At 37.8% G+C, this 24,078-nt stretch overlaps 4 protein-coding genes and 1 non-coding gene across 5 annotated transcripts; 3 read left to right on the top strand and 2 right to left on the bottom strand.

Moving 5' to 3' along the window:
- Positions 1-2,693: 2,693 nt before the first annotated feature.
- Positions 2,694-10,486, top strand: LOC129237196 (mitosis initiation protein fs(1)Ya). Its single transcript, XM_054871713.1, has 4 exons — positions 2,694-2,861; positions 2,921-3,214; positions 3,311-5,198; positions 10,241-10,486. Exons 1-4 carry the CDS (start codon positions 2,844-2,846, stop codon positions 10,423-10,425), a joined length of 2,385 nt encoding a protein of 794 aa, XP_054727688.1. The 5' UTR covers positions 2,694-2,843; the 3' UTR covers positions 10,426-10,486.
- An 88-nt stretch (positions 10,487-10,574) lies between these two features.
- LOC129237195 (integrator complex subunit 4) lies at positions 10,575-13,901 on the bottom strand. Its single transcript, XM_054871712.1, has 3 exons — positions 12,905-13,901; positions 12,300-12,833; positions 10,575-12,201 (listed from the first exon to the last, which is right to left on the bottom strand). Exons 1-3 carry the CDS (start codon positions 13,835-13,837, stop codon positions 10,819-10,821), a joined length of 2,850 nt encoding a protein of 949 aa, XP_054727687.1. The 5' UTR covers positions 13,838-13,901; the 3' UTR covers positions 10,575-10,818.
- A 1,924-nt stretch (positions 13,902-15,825) lies between these two features.
- Positions 15,826-18,174, bottom strand: LOC129238878 (puff-specific protein Bx42). The gene is made up of 2 exons (XM_054874101.1): positions 17,814-18,174; positions 15,826-17,758 (listed from the first exon to the last, which is right to left on the bottom strand). Exons 1-2 carry the CDS (start codon positions 18,043-18,045, stop codon positions 16,359-16,361), a joined length of 1,632 nt encoding a protein of 543 aa, XP_054730076.1. The 5' UTR covers positions 18,046-18,174; the 3' UTR covers positions 15,826-16,358.
- A 540-nt stretch (positions 18,175-18,714) lies between these two features.
- Positions 18,715-19,977, top strand: LOC129238650 (uncharacterized). The gene is made up of 3 exons (XM_054873749.1): positions 18,715-18,837; positions 18,894-19,472; positions 19,538-19,977. The coding sequence occupies exons 1-3, from the start codon at positions 18,819-18,821 to the stop codon at positions 19,975-19,977; spliced, it is 1,038 nt and encodes a 345-aa protein (XP_054729724.1). The 5' UTR covers positions 18,715-18,818.
- A 920-nt stretch (positions 19,978-20,897) lies between these two features.
- On the top strand, positions 20,898-20,969 carry Trnat-cgu (transfer RNA threonine (anticodon CGU)). Its single transcript has one exon. It is a non-coding gene; the product is annotated as a tRNA-Thr (tRNA).
- Positions 20,970-24,078: the final 3,109 nt, after the last annotated feature.

Here is a 24,078-nt window from a genome sequence, read left to right on the forward strand (position 1 = left end):
GTAAGGTATCTCAGCCTCTAGTAAATGCTGCAGGGGTGGTTCTTGCCGTAGCAACCCAGTAGGAACTGCTTGCTGAGCATATTTTTAACCAGGAGCATAATAGCCTCGCAGGCAAATTTAATGCTGAACGTGGCGTCTTCCCAAAACAGTTATCTTATTTTTCATTATTTTGACAAGACTGACGTCAAACTCCTTTTCAATACAAAACAAACAACAGGAAGACAACTTGTATTCTATCAACCTTGGTACATTCCAAAGGCAGCTGGTTATACGTAGCCGAATGACTCGACTTTTTCCTGACCAAGGGCTGCTGCTCTAGTAAACTGGCCCTGTCTAGTACGATGAAACTCACCCGTCATCTATCACAATATTTCTATCTCTCTCTATCAAACTTCTTTCTTTATCATTTTTGGCCACGCTTCAAAAAAATCTGAATGAAACGCAATGCGCTGAACTACATACATATGTACGTTGTCGAAATAAAGTTCATGTAGCTTATCTTACCGATCAGACAATTCCTTGGTCGTTAGTTCCGTTGGAGGCTTTCTTTGCAGCGGCAAACCAATTAAGGAATAGTTAGGTATGCTTATTTTCCAAAATATACCTATACTAGCAAACCCGGCCCCCTTCGCTGGGCACACTAAAATAGAATAGATATGGTTTAGAACAGAAAATATATGATTTTCATATTATTTATTTCTTTATTCTTTATTCAAGCGCTTTGGCATAAACAATATTTTTTGTTTTTCTATTTGTTTTTGAGTAAATATAAAATATAAATTGAAAATCAGGAAAAAAGATTGTTTTTAAATTTCAAATCAACGCATATGAATAAACAATCGTCGTTTTTCCTGATCATCCATGAATTTCTCGTTTCAATTTATATGTTTTATTAAGCATTGGAGCTTTTTTAACCATTATCCATTTATATTTTTCAAAAAAAAAAAAACGAAAAAAATTGTTTTTTCCACGAACACATAATTTCATTCGGATTTCACATTAAATTCTCAAATTTCGTAAGAAATTATTCACTGTTCCAAAATCCACTCCAAAAAAATTCACAAACAATTTTTACATGTTGCACTTACGTGTTTTCCTTATGGCATCCAAATCAGAAAGAAATATTGACACATTGTAATTCACACTGTCAATTTGCCAGTTCAGTTCCGCCCCAAGCGTTAAAAAAGTAAGCGACATTATGGCTGGCTCAAAAGAACGCTGTACCCGTTGCCACTGCTCCGAATTACAACCAAACTTTACGAAACCCATTTTCAATACTTACTTAAGGGAGGGGTCTAGGGTTTGACTTTCAAAAAATCGATTTTTTGGAAATAGCTTTTTCTTATAGTAAATCATCTCAAAAATATTGTCCCAAAATTTCAGCTCAATCGGAGCAAAACTTTTGGAGTTATAGACGTTTTTGTCCCCACTCCTCTGCGACAGCTGCGAGCGTTTGGAGCGGAGCGTTACGTTTTTCTCGAAACCACTTTTTCAAAGTCCGTGACTATTAGAACTTCAACAATATTTAACCGATCCTTTTCAAATTTGGTATACAACTTCTATATATAAAATACCTCCCCCCACTGAGAGATTTTTCACTTTTTTGTTTTACATTAAGGGCGGTTTCCACTTATACAGCGAAAAAATCAGTGAAAATCGCACTTTTTGCTTCAAAAACGCGCTGGCAACGTAAAAATGAAAAAAAAAAAATCGGAGCCAGTGGGGGGGAGGTTTTGGTGATAATTTAACCAAATAATTCTGTTTTTTTTATTTCAGGTGATTCTACAACTAGATACGATAGTCGCCGCAAATCACTTTTTGGAAAAGGCGTTTTCGGAAAAGTTACCTCACCGGCTTATTTCCCGATATTTTCTTACAAAAATTTAGTGCAATATTGTTGAAATGATGCTTTATAATGTACAAAAAGTTTAAATACATTTTCACTATTCATATCTCTAAAGCAAAGTCTCAAAAATTCATTAAAAAAAATGCTCAAACCCTAGACCCCTCCCTTAACAATGTGCATAAGTTTGGTTTAATTCGGTGCAAAGACACAGCGGGTCCACGTTTTGGCATATATTTCCAGACCCTAGTCATCAATAGGTATGAAAACTACCCCGTATTAAAGCACTTATCAACAGCTTCCATTTGATACCCATATTGTACATACACATCCGAAGGTTACCCGGGTCCACGTTTTGACCTATATCTCGAGCCCTATCCACCAATAGGTATCCAAACTATGCGGAAACCATCTTCAATACCTTCTTAGCAATGTGTGTAAGTTTGGTTTAATTCGGTGCAGACACGACCGGTTAGCGAATACACACAAAAAGTTGACTTTATTTTATATATAAGATTTTTTTCAGTTTGTGTCCGAAAAATCCAAATATCTTACGGAACCCTATTTTTTTCCAAAATAAAATGTAATCCATGTTACTCTTGGATAATGTAGTTTTCGAATGGTGAAAGAATTTTTAAAATCGGTCCAGTAGTTTTTGAGCCTATTCGTTACAAACAAACAAACAAACAAAGTTTTCCTCTTTGTAATATTAGTATAGATATGTGTGTATGCATATAAATATGAAATTCTATTTGATGGCAAGCAGGTCAAGTCTCGAAAATGCTTGTGAGCAACAACATCCTCAGTATTCACTTGTACACCGTTAATTCAGCAAATCTTATACTATACATTTCTAACAATGTTCGTGTCATATTGGAATACACATTCGTGCATACATAGTTTAGTAGTACATTTGCAGCTTTTTTAAATCGTTTTAAGTGTTGAAAAAAAACCTAAGAAATTATAAAATTGATCTAAGTTTTGTAGTTCTCAATTAATTATGAAAGTACCCAGCGAAGTAAGTAAAAGCAAAATATCTGCCACGGAATCAAATAACATCCAAAGTCCACTTTAAAGGTTATTTGTAGGGTGTGCGAGAAAGTATTCTGCTGTGCCGAGTGCCGTTACAAACATGAAATAAAAACACATGCCATAGTTGTGCAAAAGCCTAAAAATCAAGATCAAGCGAATACCAACTTAGACCCTTCCATGTTAGAAGATCGACTAAAGGAAACCGAGACTAACCAAATAATTCTCTTCTGTCCAATTTGTGAACGAAAGCCAATGCCGCTACAACGGGATATGTATGCGGAGTTGTTGGCGCATGTTGAGCAATATCATCTGCCGCTGCGCTGCCGGAAATGCTCTAAGGTGCTCTAAGAGTTTATATATAAATTTATAGGCAGTAAAGCGCTTCAGTTCATAATCCAACTATATATATATATTTTTTTTTGTTTACCTGTGTAGGTCTACAACCGCCTTGACGAGTTGCAAAATTTCTCTACATGCACGTATACCCCCATTCCGGTATGCTGTTATTCTGGCCAAGGTTTTTATAATAACCTCGACAACTGTGACTCGGTGACCATGCAGAAAGATTTCGCCAAAGTAACAATTTCTACGCAAACGTCTCCGCAGGCCCGCCAACATGGCGAGTTCCACGACACACCAATGTCACTAATTAATTTGCGTTGGAAGGCTAAGAGTAAGCTGACTCATGAGGAATTTGTCAGTGATAGTATTTCCTCGTTGAAAAATATTTCATCGATCAATAATAGTTCGGGACGTCGCAGTTTGGATGCCATTGCCAAACCTCAGGGGCAACTAGTGCGCACTACCTCGACGCCAGTGCATGCAGAGCTGCTTTGCACCAAGCACACCGAGCGCACTTTCAATGCTTCCGGAGGCCAAGTATCCAGTATTTATCACAGTGGTGCTGAAGCGAGTAATCACAGTCCGGCAATGGTTGCAATGACGAATGTTGCTGCCGGATCGCCATCGAAACAGCATTTGGAAAGCATTAATCGTTACCTAAAAGTGGGCGGTTCTCGCAGTAAGATAAGTACGGCGACTCCCTTGAGACAAGTAATGTCAAAGAGCATACAGAAGGCATTCGCTGAGCATGGGGTGCTGCCTTTGTCACGAGCTAGCGACGTGGATATGCCGCCATTACATCAAAACATGTTTGACGCACAAGCAACTGACATTAACAGCGGCTCAGTTGGTTCACCACTGGATTTAAGACTATCGCCTGCGGTTCGACGCATCCACAGCCAACAAGTTTATATGAGTCAGCTTCAAGCGAGCAATGCTTCTGCGGAACGAAAATCAGCCAAGCCACCGAATCTACGCCATGAAGTATTACGCTCATCACAGAAACTCACTACTACCGAGTCAATTGTGATTACGCGCACCAAACACATGCACCAAACTTCTTCGAATCGTCTAAGTAATGGGCCTATCTGCATTGCGCCCAAAAGTCTCGACGAGAAATCGACGACATCTTCAACGTCGACCAGTAGCGATAGCAGTGGTGTTTCAACTTGCAGCGGTAGCTCTATGTATAAAAGCTGCCAGAGTATTGAAATCATTACGGCTACTACAGCACTTAGTGAAATCCAACAGGACTATTATGCTGTCACTGATAAAATTGACAATGCAATGGAAAAAAACGCCCCCACAATTGGGACACCCATAACGCGTATTCCAGGGGCACTCATAAATAAGAAGCTCATACGATTTGATTCCCCCTGCGAAGAGGAGGAGTTCGAAAACTCTGATGAAATTGAAAATTGTGGACAAACGGACAAAGAAAATTGTGCCGCTGTTGAAAAAGTAAATACGCCGGAGAAATCCACATTGTCGTACGCGTCAGTACAGCAACATAGTAACTCCGCTGATGCAGGTTCAAGGGCTAAAAGCAAAGTCACCGAAACTCCGCGCAGTACCCACTCTTCAGTGTCAGATGTATTCTTTACTCCGATCACTTCGCCTATACGCAAGTATAAAAAACTCGCGATGGTAGAAAGTGAACACCAATCACACGAACTTAGTAAAACTGCATCACTTCGTTCCATCTCGTTTCGAAAAAGCGAAAAATCTGAAGTATCTGAGAGCTCGGAAAGCAGTTCTGATAACGAAAGAGTCGAGAGCTTACATGGCGAAACTCCTAAATCTAAGGTTACCCAAAAAAGTGCTACCACTCTGGGACGATCTTGGTCATTTGGTGCTTTACTAGGGTCCGTAATGCGATTGAATCCAAAGCGTAAAAGCACTGCGAAAGAGAAAATTGAGACACCACCAGCCGAAAATATTCGTTCCGATTCGCTAATTAAACGTTGCGCTTCCATAGCTGGTAAGTGACAAACCCGTTGCATAGATCATTCAAGAGAGATTTTTCGGAAGTAGAAATTAAGTCGAAGAGTTAGAGTGTCGTAGAAAAGTTTTTTTTTTTTACTTTTTCTTTTTTCTCAGGAAATGTCGATCGCGTCAATTGTCTTGCTGAAAAATTCTCCAAAAGTCTGTGCCGCTGCGGCTGTATTTCGACTATCCTTTTTTCAATAGAAGCACTTTTGTGCTGCATTTGAATTGTTCTCCAATCTTCAGCTGCTTAATAGGCCTGCAAACATGCAGACGTACCTTAAGGGGGGAAGCTGGTCTAGAGCGCAAAAAATGGGCATATTTTATGAATTTATTTTGACTCAACAAAGGAATCAATCGAAAATCTGTGAAATAGGTTTAATAATATAGCTTTCATGGTACAAATACAAAATTTTTCGTCAGAATTAATTTCAAAATGGCCGCTGTCCAGCAGTTCTCCTAAGGCGCCTTTTTTTCTAGTGGGTCCATTGCCGAAGACGTAAACTCCTTAATTTTTGTCCTGGATCAAAAAATAAAATTTTTTTAGTTTCTATATAACAACAGAAAGAGACGTACGTAGGATTTTTTCGATATTTTTTTCGCGAAATGGTGCACGTTTGAACAAAAAGTTACAATTTTCACTATAAAGAACGACATAAAATTGTTGATTAAAAAAAAAACTATGTAATATAAATAAAAAATCCTACGTACGTCTCCGGAGAAAGGTATTTCGAATGTATTGTCAAAATTTCGTAAGAATCGGTAAAGATTTGTTCGAGTTATGTCTTCGGCCAGTCTAAAAAAAGTGATTTCGAGAAAAACGCGTTTAAAGTTGTAAATAGCGTTCGGGGCATACCTGCGAGGCACTGCCGTCGAATGAAAAATTTGGGCATTTAGACATTTTTGCTGGCATCCCTCATTTGGTATATTATTTCTAAGACCCTAAAGCACCTTTTAAGACAAAAAAAAATTTTTCGATTTTTTCAAAATTCTAGACCAGCTTCCCCCCTTAATCAATCCGCACGTGATAGATTAAATAACGAGTTTTCCCATATATTCCAATTAATCGTTGCATACTGTAACTTCAATGCCACAGGGAAATGTGATCAGTCCGAGTCTCTTGAAATTGAAATAAAATTTCGTGGCTGTTGTGCCAGAGTTTCTATTTTCTTTCTGGACAGAAAACCACAAGATGACTAAGGGAGAAATTCGATTAAAAAATTTGAAGTAAATTAGTATTGGACATTATAGGATGCCCGATAGGAATAACCTTCTCATGTTAGGTTAGAGGCGACCAAGTAAGGTTCTATTTATAAAATAGTAAAAATAAATTGATTGAAGTTTGCAAACTAAACATTTTATACCTTACTCGGATATCTCGTAGAAGAGGCTCACTTTGGTGAAAATTCTAGTTCATCCGTTGTGGTACAATTGAATAGGAGGGAAATGGGAAGAGGAAAAGGGAAAGAGGCATGTGAAGGACGCTGCCTGCTAGTTAAGGAATAGGTGATAGGATGATTTCACCCTGTATAAGCTCGTACAGAGTACTCAAAAACGTTCCCCTTACAAAACGGACCAAAACATCCGCTTAAGGGGTTATATACCTTGTGGTCCGGTGAAATTAGCGAAAGTTGGGTTTTTTTTAAGATATGTAGCAATAATTTTATTGTATAAAAGTTTTTATTATTAAATATTACAATGTTTAAAGAAAAAAAGGCTTTGTTTGTGTAAAAATATTTAAAAATGGCGGAGTTATGGCGTTTTCCCCCAAGACCCTTTTTTTGGAAGAGGCTTGCGGTGGACGCGATTCAAGTCCACCAAGTCAACTGAAATCAAGAAATCGAAAAGATTTCATTAGTATAGGGTTATATCTTCTTAGTGAACGATCAATATATTAAATATTTTGATTTTTGTGAAAATAGGAACATGTTTTTAAAAAACTCCACTTCTACAGTCCTAAAATTGGCATTAAAAAATTCATATCTGCAAAATAAAAATTTATACATAAAAAGTTGATCGTTCACTAAGAGGCGACATCAACTACGAACAATTTAAAAAAAAAATTTTAAAAATCGGTTGAATACTTTTTTTGCAATCGCGTCCACCGCAAAAGCATTTTTGGAAAAACACGTTTTTGAGATAATCGCGTTTAAAGTTTCAAGCGCCGCATGAGGCCGTACGCTCAGGACGTGACGACGCACAATTTAAAACGCTGTAACTTTCGATCTATTGCTCAGATCTCTATGAAATTTTTGGAAAATGTTCTCAAGGGATTGTACTTTACGATAAAGAAATAAAATTTATTTTGATTTTTTTGAAAAACACAAGGTATATAACCCCTTAAACAACGACGACGCTATGTAAAAGTAAGCCAACGCCTTGCCACAACGGATCCACAACGGATCTATCGCTGAGCACCTGGGAGATAAATCTGTTGAGATTGGTTTCGATCTCCCATTTAACTAGAAATTTAATAATGGGTTCCGGTAGGACAGTTGAGCAAGCGGCAAACGCCCCCAAAGGAGTCCACTTATATGCAGGTAAATCAACTTTCCAATGGCTTTCAACAGAAAGGCAGACTGAATAACTTGAAATCCTTAGGGAATACATGTGAGCTCTTGCCCGGCTTTAGTACGAAGGTTATTCTCTCTTCCCTCTAGAGCTTGCCCAAGCAGTTCGCATAGATAGAGGTCAGTTAGCGACAAAACATCCTCCAGTTTTCTGCAATTACGTGGGTACGGGTCAAGACGACTTTAAGCACTTGAACGCCCATGTCATCATCTCATCTATGAAGCCAAATCATCTGTGTGAATATCAGATTGTCTTATACAGGTTGGGATTCATTGGAAAAATATCACGATACCAGTAAGGACTGACAAAAGCATAACAACGTGAAACATCCCCAAAAATTTTGATATATTGCTGTTGGGGCGGCAAACCGGAGACAGCCGACTACGCTCCCACATGCACAGAATAAATATATCTATTGTTACAGAAAGCCGGCTTCGTTCTGAACATCATCATATGTATGAACATACCTATTTGTGCAAGAACCCGATCTTGGGCAACAAATATTGAAACATCTTAAATTTTATATTATATTTTCGACCCATTAACAAATCAAGAATTCGGCTGTCGAAAACTTCCCAACATATTGTTGTAGCAATCAGCCCCAAGAGGGTTTCGTAAAGGTTGCTGTTGTTGTAGCAGAATAAACCTTCGCCATACATGCTTGGGAACTGTTGCTGGAGTGACACTCCTTGGCCGCATATAAGTCCGGATCGTTCGGGTAACATAGAATCGACTGTCGTAGGAACGTCAAGGTCATCTTTTTCGTTTACCGACTAAATAAGGATAATGTACCCTGCGATATCAATTGGGAAACGGCTTCCGATATGATCTTATGATTATCGAGTTTTTTTTTGTAGTGTTTTTCACGTCAGAAGTCAGGATGCACGTTCACTTCGTTGAGCACCATCCCAAGCGGAGTTCGGGTGGAGGGCTCCTAGTTTTCGCGCTAGTTCTCTCTCCTTGCCAGCGATGATATTGTTATTATAACAGTCCTTTGCCGGATTTAAATCCATTTCGTTCTAATAACGTAGAAGCTCACAAGTCGTAATGATGCTGTCCCAACTGGGACGTGTTGAAATGCTCGGTGCATTAATGTAACGAATGCACATGATCGGGATCCCAGGAGACTCCAATGCATCTTCTCCTTGAATGCAGCGCTATAGCGCGGACAACTCGGCCGGACGGACATCTCGGCAGCCGGAAGAAAGGCACATGCACTCAGTCCAACCCAGCTCTATCTTAAGTTTAATAAGAGAACTGGGTCTGGATGAGGTACTGTGATGAGTAGAGGACACAAAAGACCATGGGGTCGAAGTGCAAACCTCTAATAAATCTAAATTTAATGCAAGGAACTCTATTTATTGGAATACTGGCGTACATTTTTAGTATTGTTTGAGTGGTTACCCACGTTGTGACACTAGGAATATTGGGCTTCGATAGCAGAATGCTATGCCAATGTTGCGATTTTCTTGAATTGGTGTTGGTGATTCGTACTGTGCACTCGCTACTGTTCACTGCCGTACCCAAGTTTAAGGGGTTATATACCTTGTGGTCCGGTGAAATTAGCGAAAGTTGGGTTTTTTTTAAAGATATGTAGCAATAATTTTATTGTATAAAAGTTTTTATTATTGGATATTACAATGTTTAAAGAAAAAAAAGGCTTTGTTTGTGTAAAAATATTTAAAAATGGCGGAGTTATGGCGTTTTCCCCCAAGACCCTTTTTTTGGAAGAGGCTTGCGGTGGACGCGATTCAAGTCCACCAAGTCAACTGAAATCAAAAAATCGAAAAGATTTCATTAGTATAGGGTTATATCTTCTTAGTGAACGATCAATATATTAAATATTTTGATTTTTGTGAAAATAGGAACATGTTTTTAAAAAACTCCACTTCTACAGTCCTAAAATTGGCATTAAAAAATTCATATCTGCAAAATAAAAATTTATACATAAAAAGTTGATCGTTCACTAAGAGGCGACATCAATTACGAACAATTTAAAAAAAAAATTATAAAAATCGGTTGAATACTTTTTTTGCAATCGCGTCCACCGCAAAAGCATTTTTGGAAAAACACGTTTTTGAGATAATCGCGTTTAAAGTTTCAAGCGCCGCATGAGGCCGTACGCTCAGGACGTGACGACGCACAATTTAAAACGCTGTAACTTTCGATCTATTGCTCAGATCTCTATGAAATTTTTGGAAAGTGTTCTCAAGGGATTGTACTTTACGATAAAGAAATAAAATTTATTTTGATTTTTTTGAAAAACACAAGGTATATAACCCCTTAACCTATTTATCCATATATTGTTTCCTACTAATATTAAAAAAATGCGGCAAATTTATTATATAACAAACGGTAATGTAGAGATTAACCATCCAAGCATTATGTAGGCTATAGACTCTAAACAGCTTTTCAAAAACTATCAGAATACGCATATAGCTCATCCCAGCGCTTATTTCCCTGCAGGATCTCTCATCCGAACACAATCCCTCATTGATGAAGCACAATTGCAAAACCAAAAACGAAAACGCTCATATACGATGGATCCCAGATCAGTTGCAGTTATTCAGAATTCCCAGAACTCTTCAGGGACGAAACGTTTCCGCATACAAGGACGTAAACCCATCGAACGAATGCGGAAGGATATTTGAAAGAAATTATTAAATTCATATCTCCACAGTATAATAAAAAATAATAAAAAAAAAACAAAAATTTTAAACTCGCTGATAACAATTTTAAGGATTTTTAGCAATTTTATAAATTAAAACATACCCGTTAGTAAGTGAGAAATTATAAATGACAATTCTATGCAAGATATTTGGGAACTTATGTAAACTTTAATACAATCAAATGTTTTTGTTAAATTATCATTGATGTAGTGCCTTTTTTGTTGTTGAGAAAATAAATGTTCTGTTGTTTTGCAAATATATAACGGTGCTATTTAATTTTGTTACACATGTTGCTGTGCGAAATACTCTGAATTCATTAACGAAAATATACACACAAATAAACCTACATACTGAAAACCGTTTTCCATTTCCATGTTACACTCCACGTCGTACTGGTTTCGGTGCGAATAATATTTTCGCCGGTTTGCACAACTCCAACTCAGTGCCCGGCCGCACAGCTAGACACAGCGTAATATCCACCGACGATGCCTCCGTCCAAACGCTGTGTGAGAGCAGAATAGTGGTGCGCAATCGCATGCTGGTCTCATGTTCGCCCTGCTCGGTCATAATTTTCTTAAAGTCGGCCAGCTTTGGTACGACTGTATGCACGTGTTGATCGGGATATTTAATTTTAATACGCATTTCCTGCTTCTGTGTTTCCTGCAAGTTATCGAATTCGGCAACAAAGGGCAGCGCTGCAATCAAACCAGCGGTTACTTTAATAACGTTGTCCTGCGCCATTTGAGCACACGGCTCGACAATGCGTGCAACACACATACGTATGTTGACGTTCGCCGGAGGCATACGCACCGGCGAAGCGCTTTGTACCAAAGGCAAAATTTCACGAAATACACGTCCCGGTTTTGGATCAGAAATGTTACCCAACTGCGTAAGCAACGAAGTCGTAAAGGGATCTGGTTGAAATTCTTCCTTTTCGTCAAGGAAATTACTAATATCTGCAGCCGTCTGGAGTAGCATCTGGCAAGGCCCAAGCGCGCTTTGTGAGCGATCCCTCACGATAAGTACCAGATGTAGTGCACATGCACGCAAGCAAATTTGTTTGACAAGCAACATATCGCCGTAGGTGAGCCCTGAGAAGATGTGCTGCAATTTTAAGCAATTGCGAATGAGTTGCACCAAGGACTCCTTTAGTGGTGCGCGACTGCGCTGCGTAGTTGTGCAGCTTTGCAGCTGATCCAATTGTATTTGCGCGGCCAAGAATGTTTCTAAGAAGTTTGCGGTACCATACATTTCCGGGTCGATTTCACCCAGCCGCTGCAGATTGCACTGGGCCGTTTTCAATAAGGGAACTCTATCGCGCACTATACTAAAAATGTCATGTATATGTTGGAGTATTGTATTCAAGTACTCCCGAGAGCTCTCTGCGCCTTTTAAGGGGTTGATGGGCTTTGTAGTAGAAGCACCTTCTATGGGTAGTTGAGGCACAATTTGAGGCATTGCATCTCGCAGGTAGGCATAATGTTTCAGTGTTACATCTGGAAACAGACTGATTAACGGCACCAGATGCTCGGCGGCGTTGAAGAGTAAAATTAATATGCAAAGGTATGCAGGATCTTCCACATCGCGTTCCGCGCTATCAAAAAATGGATGATCTTGCAAAAGGTGGGAAGTGACGGCCATACAGAGGTTAGGATGCTTTTGTCCAATTTTACGCATACAGCCGAAAGTAGAGTTTTTATCTTGCGGATACTTGGAGAGCACATCAAGTAATTTTTGAACAACCATTAAGAGGCATGCCTGAAAAAGTAAATATTTTAATTACATTAAATTAAATCTAAAAAATAGCTGAAAAAAAACGAAAACAAGCAACGGCACAAGTTTACATTTCAATTTACCTGTGTGGAGACGCGACAAGCACCCAGCATTAAGTGCAACCCCTCACGTACATCAACCGAGTAGTCTTCTAAAGAACTTAACATAATTTCCAGTTGATCCTCGCGTAATACAATGTGACGAGCTATTGCAGTGAGGCTATAAATTGCCTTCAAGCGCACATCTTCGATTTCATCGTTGAACATATCTACTAGAAAGTCCAGGCAGGTCACCGCAAAATCTGGATTGCTTAACGCTAATTTGCACATGGAATCTACAGCAGCTGTACGGACTTCTAAAAATTCGTCCTCTAAACCATGCACTAAAGCACCACACGCGCCACTAGCCACCAGCGAGATCGATTTGGAATCCAGTCGTTCCTGTGGTGCATCATCAGCCCAACGTTTACCAGTCGACCACTCACCGCTCGCCACCAACTGCGCACCACGCTCATGGGCCGTTTTCTTACGACGTAAATTACTCATTAACTTTTTGTCGAGCGTCTGATGCAGGAATTCAGAGCTGACTTGAGTCATGAGACCTAAGTGTTCTGCAGCCTATGGTAATAGAAAGAAAATTTGTATCGTACATAGAAAATATTTATAGTTAAAAATTATATGCAACATACTTGTGTACGTATTTGTATGGAAAGATCGCAGAGTGCTCCACAGACTTTACCAAACGCCGCATCAATTAAACGTATTTCCTCGTCTTCATCTCCGCCACTAGCTATCATGTGATCCGGATGGCTTACACCAAGTTGAAAAACTAATTGTAAAGCTTCCTTCCGTACACATTCGTAGTCGTCTTTCATTGCTTCCACAGCTCGTTGATAGAGATTTGGTGATAAAGTAGCACCGCGTTCCCCTAAGCACAAAATCGAACGCAGTGCTTGCGAGCGTACTCCCGAATCTTGTGAATCTGCATAGTGCCCTATTAGATCCATTACTCCTTTCCGGGCATCATTTAATGTAACAAACGCTGATAACACCAACAAGGCATATTTTTGAGTATGATGAGAGTCGGAAGTGAGTTGTTGTTGGGCAAAGTGCGCAATTTTGATGACATGCGTTGATGGTAATAGTTTTAAATTGTTTATACCAATCTTGTGTAGACTGTACAACCCTTGTGCGATTACTTTCTGTGATCGCTCTTGCTTCAAGACGGCAATAATTCCATCGATTAACGCGTTTACCACTTCGGGTACTCGCACATCAGAGAAATCGGCAAGCAAGCCAAGAATCTTGACCCGCACAGTGGTGTCTCCATCACGTTCTTGACGGAATATTTCCATTAGGCGGCGTATAACATCTTGTATTTCACCAACTTGTGCATCTTCCAAAACTAACTCATCGGCAATCTTTACTAGAACTTCCAACAATTCCTTACTACTCTGTTGACCGTGTCCGGACGGAACTCCCTCCAAAGATACCAATACTTGCAATATTCGACTGCCCGTGCCATTTTTGGCTGTTGTTTGAATACGAATTTTTTTCGAAGACTTCTGTGCCACCTCGATGGTTTCCGTGACGGAATGTGGCCTTTTCACTGCTGAGGCCATTTCAGAAATAAAATAAAATTCTATTTTATACGCCGCTATTACCAAAACAAACAGCAATACGACGTTAGGGATTCAAGTTAAATATCGATGTCGACATCCGCGAAGCATCGATATATCGTTGACCAATCAACTTTTTTAGTACACTGAAACATCTGTTAATGTATGTAGTTTAGAGGGTTGCGTTCAAGAATGATTGACAAACAGAATACGCCTTCCGAGTTCGCCGTGCGGAAGAGCGGATTAATAAACAAGCAAAAGGAAGAGGAATTACTTGCTTGTGAAGAAGAAGAGTAGGCGAAAACAATGGAAAGAACCAAACACATGAAATTACACATACTATTTGCCATGGCGTCTTTTGCGTAACAACGCATTAGTTAGTTTGCATTAGTTTGATTAGTTTAAATCTCACAAATCACAATAATACCAATTTATACACAGAATTTTCCCCAACATGCAATTTCTCCAACTTTTTTTGTTTTGTATTGCGAACTGTACTGACGTCAGACTTGTCAAAATCGCGAAATATAAAGTAACTGTTTTTTAATGTTGCCACCTTAGATACTCTATTCGCCTTGGGTTGCATTAGCCATTACAAATCGCCAGATTGGTGGCCGTAGTCCAAAACTGGAAGCGAGTTAGACGTGACTACCATTTGGGAGTACGCAAGTTCGAATCTCCCTCCATGAAACACCTAAACGGTAAAACAATTTTTTTTCTAGTCGTGATCGCCCTTCGGTAGGCAATATCAAACCTTCGAATATATTTCTGTCATGAAAAATATCGTCATAAAAAATATTTGCCGCACGGAGTCGGATTGTGGATCCCCCCATTTGTGGAAAAACATCAAAATGCACACAACAAAGAAGAGGAGCTCCACCGAAAAGGGTGTAAGCGCCAATTATTTATTTTTAAGGTGCTTCTTTTCAGTCATCCGACTGTCTATTACAAAGTATTCACATATGCATATAAATAATTACGTGATAAGCATACAATATACGGTTACGGGAAATGACTCCCCTGAGGAGTCCGCGAATGGTAATAGCTGGGAATGTGACATATGGAGTTATCCTAAAAAATTAACACATACAAATTTTTAAATCAGTACAAGCGAAAATGACAAACCCAAAGTTGACTAATATTTCATATGTTTTTTTCTCGTCACCTCCAAAGTGGATTCCATAAAAATATATTTCCGTATCTGTACAAAATCGTTACGATGAACTTATTACTAAATAAAAAATTAAACCCATCAAGGTATCATTCATAAACATCGATGTATTAGTTTTGAGAAATATCGATGCTTTTATTAGCAATGTTGCATCCCTACAAGTAGTTCCAAACCTTGCTTCCTCTTTCTCCGATGTATATTCACAATAATAATGTATATTCACAATAAAAATATTTGGACACCACCAGCCGCAAACCGCTACTTTGTTCTTGGCGATTTTTACATACTTAAGTGACGTCAATACAGGAAACAAACACATATGTATGTAGTTTTAGGTGACAACATACCAACGATAAGAAAATAAATTCAAGCAAAAAATATTGATTATAGCTTTAGTTTGAAGCTACATTCATGCCACCAACTACAGTTAAACGGCCTCTTTCAAGCGGTCAGTCAAGTTTTAATAATCCATATTGAACGGAGCGTCTTGAAAATTGGAATCGAGCTCTTCTAAAGTGGTTGGCTTGTTGATGAAAAACAAATAACCTGACGTTACTCCAGAAAAAATAATCGACGTTTTCACAACTTGGCGTCGTCTTAATAGAGCCCAGTTCGTATATATCGATGTGCACTGTTAGGAGTGCAAGGCTTATTCTGTTTTCTTTTTAAAAGATTCATTTACGATTTGCAATAATGAAATTCGCCGAAAGCAAAATTTAAAAATGGACATATGATGTCAGATGTAAGGCAACTGAATATAATTTTTAATGAAATAATGCTTACCAGTAGTTCACTTTTGAAGAAAAAAAAAACATTTTTTTCGTATATTTTCATCAACATTTTATTTTCTCACAAACTCATAAGAAAAGTTATTTACCCAGAAATAAAGGTATTTGAATTGCTTTTCCAATGAAGTACGATACAAAGTTTCATAGATAGTTTAATATTTTTCTATCGAAACCGTTGGGATTATTTACTAATATCAAAAAAATATATATGCAATCTTTTAACTGCTATATGAGAAAGTAGAACGATACATTTTCGATTGAAAGTAAACAAAAGTATTTAATGTATATTCCTGAAAATAGATATTTAACGAAGTAACTTTTAATGGCAAATTACTTAACTCAAATTGTAGTTTTAAGTTAAATAACTAAACGAGATGAAGTACATATTCAATGCACATTTTATTTGCTTGCATAACTCACTCCATATATAGGAAACGCCGACAAATTAAATTAAGTAAACTGTTTTCAAAATTTCCTACATTTAAATATTTTGAGTGGCCGTCAAACGAAAACTAAAGAAACTACATATAACTTATACAACTAATGAATGTGTTCAGCTGTTTCTTTAGTCTTTTCTGCGCTTCTTCTCGGAATTGGAGCGATCGCCCTTATCATCTGAACGCTTTGGTGCTTTCTTAGCCATGTTCAAGAACTGATCTAAGCCGAATGGATCCTCCTCCTTCTCGAATTGTACTGGGCCAGAACGCTGGGCGGCACCACCTGCACCTCGAGAAGTACCTGAAAACTCTTTATCTGGTACAAATCTTTGTGTATTCACAATGCGGTCCAAGTCCGCGCCGTATGCATCATTATCTATCTGCTTGCTCGGCCGATATAAATGAGAAGCCAATGAATTGGAATCACGCCACGGCTTGTCATACACATTATATGCTTCGTCGTCGCCATAACCTGAATCCATACCCTTTGTGGTGTTGAAGAGACGTTGATCAAATAATGTTTCACCATTACCAGATGTTTTTGCAGGCATACCAAGTGCTATTTGTTCGGAAATGTCTCGTTCACGTTCACGCTGCAATTTCGACCGTTTCTCTGGTGCAGCTCGAGCCAAATTTCTATCTCGTTGGCGTTCACGGTGACGTTCAGCTCTTAGCTCGTTACGCTCACGTGTTTCTGGATTAATTGCAGCTGGGTCTTCGGGTTGACGCAGTCCAGCACGTTCCTCTCGTGCACGCTGTGCCATCATTCTTAACATATCCTCTTTCTTTTCCTTTTCTTTCTGTGCCAATTTCTTCTCGAGTGTAGCACGCGCCTCTACCGCCTCACGCGCCTTACGATCAGCTATATATAAAGCCTCTGCCATTTTTGCAAATTTTTCACTAATGTGAACTTGCTGCAATCCACGTCCATCGGCTGCCAATCGTTTATCCAAAGGAATTGTATAACCTTTCGCGTTTTTCCAATTTGAGATGCAAGGTGGTATTTTCCATTCTTTTTGCTCTTTAACTGTAACCTTGCGCGATGGCGAATGCAGCACAGGTGCTGGGGGCGATGGTGGTCCACGTGGTATTTTCTTGTTAATCCGAAATTTTGGCGGTTCCATTGGATCTTGTTGTGCCTCCACCATGCGTATAACGCGTTGCTTCGCTCCGGAATTGAAAGCATCACCTTGTTGAGAAGGTGTATAGCGTATATACTGCGCTGGAGCAGTTTTCTCGGCATGACGGACAGGCATAGCTGCAGCTATCTTTGCATTTGTCAATTTCTCCAAAGCGCGTCTCGTTTCTTCGGTGGTGTCTTCAACTGTCTCGGCATCAGGACGCTGTAATTCTTCAGCGTCTTCAGCAAGCACTTCAGCGGGAAGCAACTGCGTAATTGAAGAATAAACTATTTTATCCTTCCCGTGGCCTTGGCGGGCAATAGCATCATATTTTATTTTTCCTTTTTCATCCAAACGCACAGCCAAAGCATTTGACTTCTTGTTTAAATTAGAGGGACTTCCCATACCTACAAAATCGTAATGCTAATTTTTAATAATTTGTGTTTAGATTTTGTGACTTACCCAGTGGATATTGTGCCACATGAATTTCAGGGAAAGCACCACCATCCCCGAAATCCGCTTCTGTACGCGGTATCCAATCCTTACGCTGGCAATACGGTGGTGCAGCAATCTTTGCTGATACCAACGCACCCATAGGCGCTCCGACTATCTTCGATTTCTGTGCTACGCGGCGCTCATCTTCCCTGTCCCAAACTGGGTTCGACGGCGAAGGTAAAATACTAGATAATGACATCACACAGATATTTGTCTGATTTATTCTCAGTTTCTTGAACAAACTAAATAAGATTAGAAATTTCACACGAAAGGTCAACACCAAAATACGTGAAAAATTGCTTTAAGAAAATGTCACATTTTATCCACACACCAAAGAGTTGCCATCACAAAAAAATATTACGCTGGCTGTGTTCACGTACTTTTCGAGTAACCGTGCAACCCCTGCAAGTTGTCTCTCAATGATTATGACTTGACATTGTTTTTATATATATTTATGAACTCAATATATACACCTTAGAGGTTGTAAGCCCCCATTCCCTCATTATTCTAACAAAAAAGAGTGTGTGGAAATTATGTTCCTATGTTGCTTCGTTTTCAATCGCATTCTATTTTTTTTTTTATTTTTTGTTTCTGGCAGCACTCCATTCAGCCATGCTTTTCAGTTATTGTAAATTTAGCTGGCGCGCAAGTGTTTGCAAGTTATAAATGCAATTAAAAACGTGTGTGTATGTTAATATAGTTTGAATATTTATTAAAATAAATGTGATAAGTGCACTTATTGTATCAAAATTTGGTGAAGGTAAAAGACAAATTTTATCAACAAATAACTTAAAAACTATTATTAACTGAACAGTGTTGGTGCTAGTTTTAGCAAAATAAGCACGAAATCAACATCTCCTGTCAATTTCATTGGAAAATTCGTAATATTTCTCTCAAAACAAGTGAAGGGGTAGTGCATGGAGTCGGAGCCGTTTTCGATTAAGTGATTAAGATTATATTTAATAATACAAAATGAGTCAAGTGGAAGCAGGTAATTTATTTTTTATAAAACATATATATATTGTATTATATTAATATACTTTTTAGATGAAAATATACCTTCCACAAGCAGTGGAAGGATTTCGCAAGAAGCAGCAATTTCCAAAAGCAATGTTCTCACTGCTGCTGAAATAAAGCAGCGATGGAATTTTGCTAAGGTGATAAGGAGATTGGGGACAACAGAGCAGTGCGTCCAATTTGCCGAGGATAACGGCCTCATTCTGCGGTCGAAATTGTGTAAAATACATAAGACACAGATGTCACTGCAAATGAGGGGCAACAGCTCACTGGGCATTTTTCGGTGCAGAAAATCGTCATGCCGAAATAAATCTGGGGTGTCTAGAGCGAGCGGGACTTGGTTTGAAAATGCCAAGATTTCGCTCCCCCATATTTTTCACATCATGTATGGGTATGCACATCACTGGTCGAATGCCATGACGAGAGAAGAAAATTTCGTCGAGGGCTCCTGCTTGTCTAACGAAACAATAACTGACTGGTACAGTTATTGCCGTGAGGCTGTTGTAACATATCAGGTTGACAAGCAGGAGTCCAAAGGAAAAATAGGAGGACCGGGTAAAATCGTGCAAATAGACGAAAGCAAATTCGGCAAAAGAAAATATAATAAAGGTAAATTTTGTATGCCTGCAATACAAAACATTTTATTAATTAAAATATTTCTGTTGTTAATTTAGGGAGAAGAGTGGAAGGCCATTGGGTTCTCGGTATGATAGAGAGCGGCAGCGAAGATTTAAGGCTGGAGGTATGTCCGGACAACGTGCGTTCGGCGGAGGTGCTCATACCTTTGATTAAAAAGCATGTTGCGGAAGGCACAACAATTCACACGGATGACTGGGAAGCATACGACTGCCTTCGCGATCATGGGTATGAGCACCTAAAAGTAAACCACAGCGACCCGGACAATCCGTTTGTGACGAGCGATATTATTCATACGCAGAGGATAGTATCTCAATGGAGTGTGGTAAAACGGTTCTTTCAAAAGGATAACTATAACAATCCAAGCAACTTCGCGGATATTATTGTAGAGTATCTTTGGCGCAAGTCAATAATTAAAAATCACGATGATCCTTTTGAAAAGCTGATTGATGCCATCAAATACAGTTACAAACCATAACATTCTGTCTTTTTATTCATTTATTCTTTTACAGTATTTACATATTTCTTGCTTCTTAGGTTTCGTTTAAGAAAAGTTAAAATTTTTGAACTATTCTTTTTTATATAGGATATTTAATATATAAAAAAGAACATACATATATAATATATTCATAATATAGTGAAAATTTGGAATAAAAAATCGCGCGAAAATTTTCCCCTGCGGCGCTATTTTTTTTCTTTTTTTTTAAATATATATATATATCATATATTTATAATATAGTGAAAATTTGGAATAAAAAATCGCCTGCGGCGCAATTTTTTTCTTTTTTAACGTTAACATTTGTGTCTAATGAAATAAATGGCCAATTTTGGTAATATGAGTGTTACATGAATTGTTCTAAGTAACATACATACATGTATATACGAAAGGTTATAAGCTCCAAAATCTGATAAAAACCTCAGCTTGTCTGCCCGCTAGTACTATTTTTGTACAAATTATAATAATACCTTTTTTTACAAAGAAATGAGAAATAAAAGATAATTGAGTTTTCCGCGGACTACTGTGGAAATCATTATTGAAGCGCAAATTAATTAATTAATTTTACCAGCGGTATAATTGTGTGGGTATATGTATGAGCAGATGAATGTACAAATTAAATAGCACCATATTCATTTTGACCGTTAACTCTGTGTTCATTTGTGTATTCAGCAGCAGATATTATACCCAAAACATTTTTTGGTGAATCGATACAAATTCACCTATACAATTGAAATATAAAAAATTTCAAAATTTCAAATAAGATCGTATAAATTTGAGATGAATAGCGCAAATAAATGATTTCGTTTTTACAAATGAACATATAAGCATCTTTGCATAAAAGCAGTTGTTTGTGTTTGTGCGCGATGTCATGTGTGCACTTTGTCAACCGCCACACATCTGCCCCTTTAGCTCAGTGGTAGAGCACTGGTCTCGTAAACCAGGGGTCGTGAGTTCAAACCTCACAGGGGGCAATTCTGAAACTCCTTGGAAAGTTTCTCTATCTCTATTTTTTTATTTATTTATTTGAATTTTATTTAAAAAATGCATATGCACCTTCGTTTTAATAATAAATGATTAAAATCAAACACTTGCAAAATTGTTTCGATTACTTATTGCTCCTTTCACTTGTATGCAGTTATTATGCGTTCTTCTTACATATTAGGTTTTAAATAATTTACGCGAAAATGGATTCCTATGTTAATTATGTCAGCGTATTTGAGTTCTTTGTTTCTATATACATAAACAAATAATTAAATACATTTTCTCTGCCTTTATGATGTTAGCAGCCGTCGTTTTGTTGTCTTTGTATTCATTCTCTTCCTCGTCTACGAAGAAAATGTCACAATGAAGTAAGGTTGAACATAGGAAATCATAAAAAAGGCACAAACAGAATAGAGTTGCCCAATGATTTTCACATGTTATGTGGGAAATTGTTTTCCACGCACAAATTACTTTTCGGCCGCGTGGTCGAGTTAATATTTAGTAAGAAAATAAATAAAAAATAAAAGAACATATATTAAAATTATCGCAATAAAAATTTAAAAGAGGTATATAGCATAAATACAAGTTTGAACTGTAAACGATAGTACACAAGCCAAATAAAATAAATAAAAAAAGAAAGTGTGTGGTAGTTCACGGAACCCGCACGATTGAAGTGAAACTTCTTTTATCAACAAATCAATAATTTAACTATTATTTCAATATAATGCATGCAGAAGTCATGGAAAGCATGGAATGGAATTTTATTAAACAGAATTATTTATTTATTTTAATATAAAAAGAAATGAATTTATTGTACTCAATTACATTTGGTTCTCGGCATTGTCATTATCATTATTGGATTCGTTTTCCAAAAATGAAACAAGGGCTTTATGTTAACTGAAATACGTAAAAAATGATCTACATTCTAATCTATCAAGGTATCGATGAAATACTGCATCAATGGTAGTTCCGCATCTTGTTGTTGGTACTACAAATTATCACTTATCGTACAACCGGAGGATTCACTGTCACGGTGTTCAACAGTAGCTCTTAATTTTTTACGCTCCAAATACTCACGTTGCCGTTCAGCACCTGTTTTCGGTTTCCGTTTTTGTTGATTTGATGCCATATTTAACAGAAATCAATCAACAAAACAAAATATGTTTGTAAGATTTGCTCAAAACTACACACACACTCTATGACGCGTCTCGCGTTACTAATATAATATTGTGTTTGGGATAACTGTCAACTGTTTCCACCGAAATGCGTTCGCAATGTGGTCTTTGGTATGGTAAACAGATTTATGATACATTATTTTGCGGCGACAGCACAGCGCGATAGCCCAGCGGCTAGCAATGTGGGCTTCCGATCCGAAATCCTTGGTTCGAATCACAAGAAAATTTTTTTTTTTTTTTTTTTATACTTTTATTTCATTTTGTTTTATGATATGTTTATGAGCAGATTTTTTTCATGGCAGAAATACACTCGGAGGTTTGCCATTGCCTGCCGAGGGGCGACCGCTATTAGAAAAATGTTTTCATTAATTTTGCTTTCACCGAGATTCGAACCAACGACCTCTCTGTGAATTCCGAATGGCGATCACGCACCAACCCACTCGGCTACGGCGGCCGTCAATCAAATGTCATATTTACAAATTACATTCGATAAGAATGCAATAATAAACGACCGCATTACATTCACGACGACACGCCACGCCAGTCTTTTAACAGATGGCGCTGGCATAGCGTGAGTTTTACGTAGTTTAGCGTAGTTTTACTCCTCACAGCGTTTCATCCACGCCACGCTTTTAACAGATGGCGCTGGCGTAGCGTCACATGTAGATGAAACGCTATGGTTTTACTCCTCACAGCGTTTCATCCTTCGAGACAAAAGAAGTTTCACTTCAAAAAGTTCCTTGCCACATATTAAAAAAAAATGTTTTAAATTGTTATAAACTGTATTGTGATTATAGTTGTACTTAATATAGTCACAACCTGCTAAATTGAACAATTAAAGAACAAAATAGTTCACCCTTATGGGAAACTGCTCCTCATTAAAATACTTTTAACAAAATTAGTTAAATGTTCACAAAAATGCATTTTGGTTGACTTTGTGTATTTTCTCATGAACGAAATAAATGAAATAGAAGGATAAAGTTACAGCCCGGTTTCCAAAATGCACTAAAAATATTCCATATAGGTAACAATTGACGCGTTTTGGTCCAAATATTTATCATACAAAAACAAAAAAACAATTCAGTAAAATTGATATTTGGTATCAGTCATTCAAATTGCTATATTACACATCTTGACTGAACCCTTCATATTTTCAGCAATATATCTTGCTAAACATTGAAATTATTTCAATACCTCAATTAGCAAAATTAAGCACAAAAGCGGGACGAAAATGAATTTGATCAAATAATTTTGTTGTTCCATTCTTGGACAATTTGATAATTGTCGAAAAATTCCAAATGATTATATTTCCACAGCTGTCTGAATTGTTATACTTGGAGCACGATGGTTTCCTCTTAGATTTCCAACATCAGGAATGAAGAGAATTTGCTTGACGTGAGTAGTGCACCTTACCGAAGGTGGTTTATCAAAACCCACAGCGTCAGAGATGGAAATCTTCGATATATTATAACTGTATCTGCAAACAACGAGTGTACGCCAAATGCGAAATTAAAAAGAAATGTACCAGACAATTAATTTAATAAAAAAATGCTGAAATTAATAGCGATATTTTATAGGATTTGTTAGTTTGTTTTGAATGTGCACCCGCTTTTTACGAAAGAGAAATTTAAGAGACTCCGCTCGCTTAATTTTAAACCGGGAATAGCTTTACATTGTTTAAATGGATTAAAGAACACTGAATTACATTTATTGAGTATAATTTATTAATTTAAAGCATCATCAATAATTAATTAATATTTTATTAAATTTTTGTTCAACTTTCAACAGAACACAAACAAACGCAAGAATGGAAGGTACGGATGACGTTGCAACTATTAGTTGCTCGTTCGCTTCTTGTTGTACATACGAAATTTTTCGTATCCTTATCTCTTCAACCGTGGTTCATGTGCAAGAATTCGTATGC

The sequence above is a fragment of the Anastrepha obliqua genome, chromosome 2 (genome assembly GCF_027943255.1).
Source record: "Anastrepha obliqua isolate idAnaObli1 chromosome 2, idAnaObli1_1.0, whole genome shotgun sequence".
In the NCBI taxonomy this organism is placed as follows: Eukaryota; Metazoa; Arthropoda; class Insecta; order Diptera; family Tephritidae; genus Anastrepha; species Anastrepha obliqua.

What these genes read in the sequence shown, in the direction of transcription:
- LOC129237196 (XM_054871713.1), top strand. An exon ending in GCTGCCGGAAATGCTCTAAG is followed by an intron (nt 3,215 to 3,310) that starts GTGCTCTAAGAG and finishes TTACCTGTGTAG; the next exon opens with GTCTACAACCGCCTTGACGA. An exon ending in ACGTTGCGCTTCCATAGCTG is followed by an intron (nt 5,199 to 10,240) that starts GTAAGTGACAAA and finishes ATTTCCCTGCAG; the next exon opens with GATCTCTCATCCGAACACAA.
- LOC129237195 (XM_054871712.1), bottom strand. Translation starts at nt 13,837, where the DNA reads ATGGCCTCAGCAGTGAAAAGGCCACATTCCGTCACGGAAACCATCGAG. An exon ending in CCATACAAATACGTACACAA is followed by an intron (nt 12,834 to 12,904) that starts GTATGTTGCATA and finishes CTATTACCATAG; the next exon opens with GCTGCAGAACACTTAGGTCT. An exon ending in CTTGTCGCGTCTCCACACAG is followed by an intron (nt 12,202 to 12,299) that starts GTAAATTGAAAT and finishes TTACTTTTTCAG; the next exon opens with GCATGCCTCTTAATGGTTGT.
- LOC129238878 (XM_054874101.1), bottom strand. Translation starts at nt 18,045, where the DNA reads ATGTCATTATCTAGTATTTTACCTTCGCCGTCGAACCCAGTTTGGGAC. An exon ending in TGTGGCACAATATCCACTGG is followed by an intron (nt 17,759 to 17,813) that starts GTAAGTCACAAA and finishes ACGATTTTGTAG; the next exon opens with GTATGGGAAGTCCCTCTAAT.
- LOC129238650 (XM_054873749.1), top strand. An exon ending in CAAAAGAAAATATAATAAAG is followed by an intron (nt 19,473 to 19,537) that starts GTAAATTTTGTA and finishes TTGTTAATTTAG; the next exon opens with GGAGAAGAGTGGAAGGCCAT.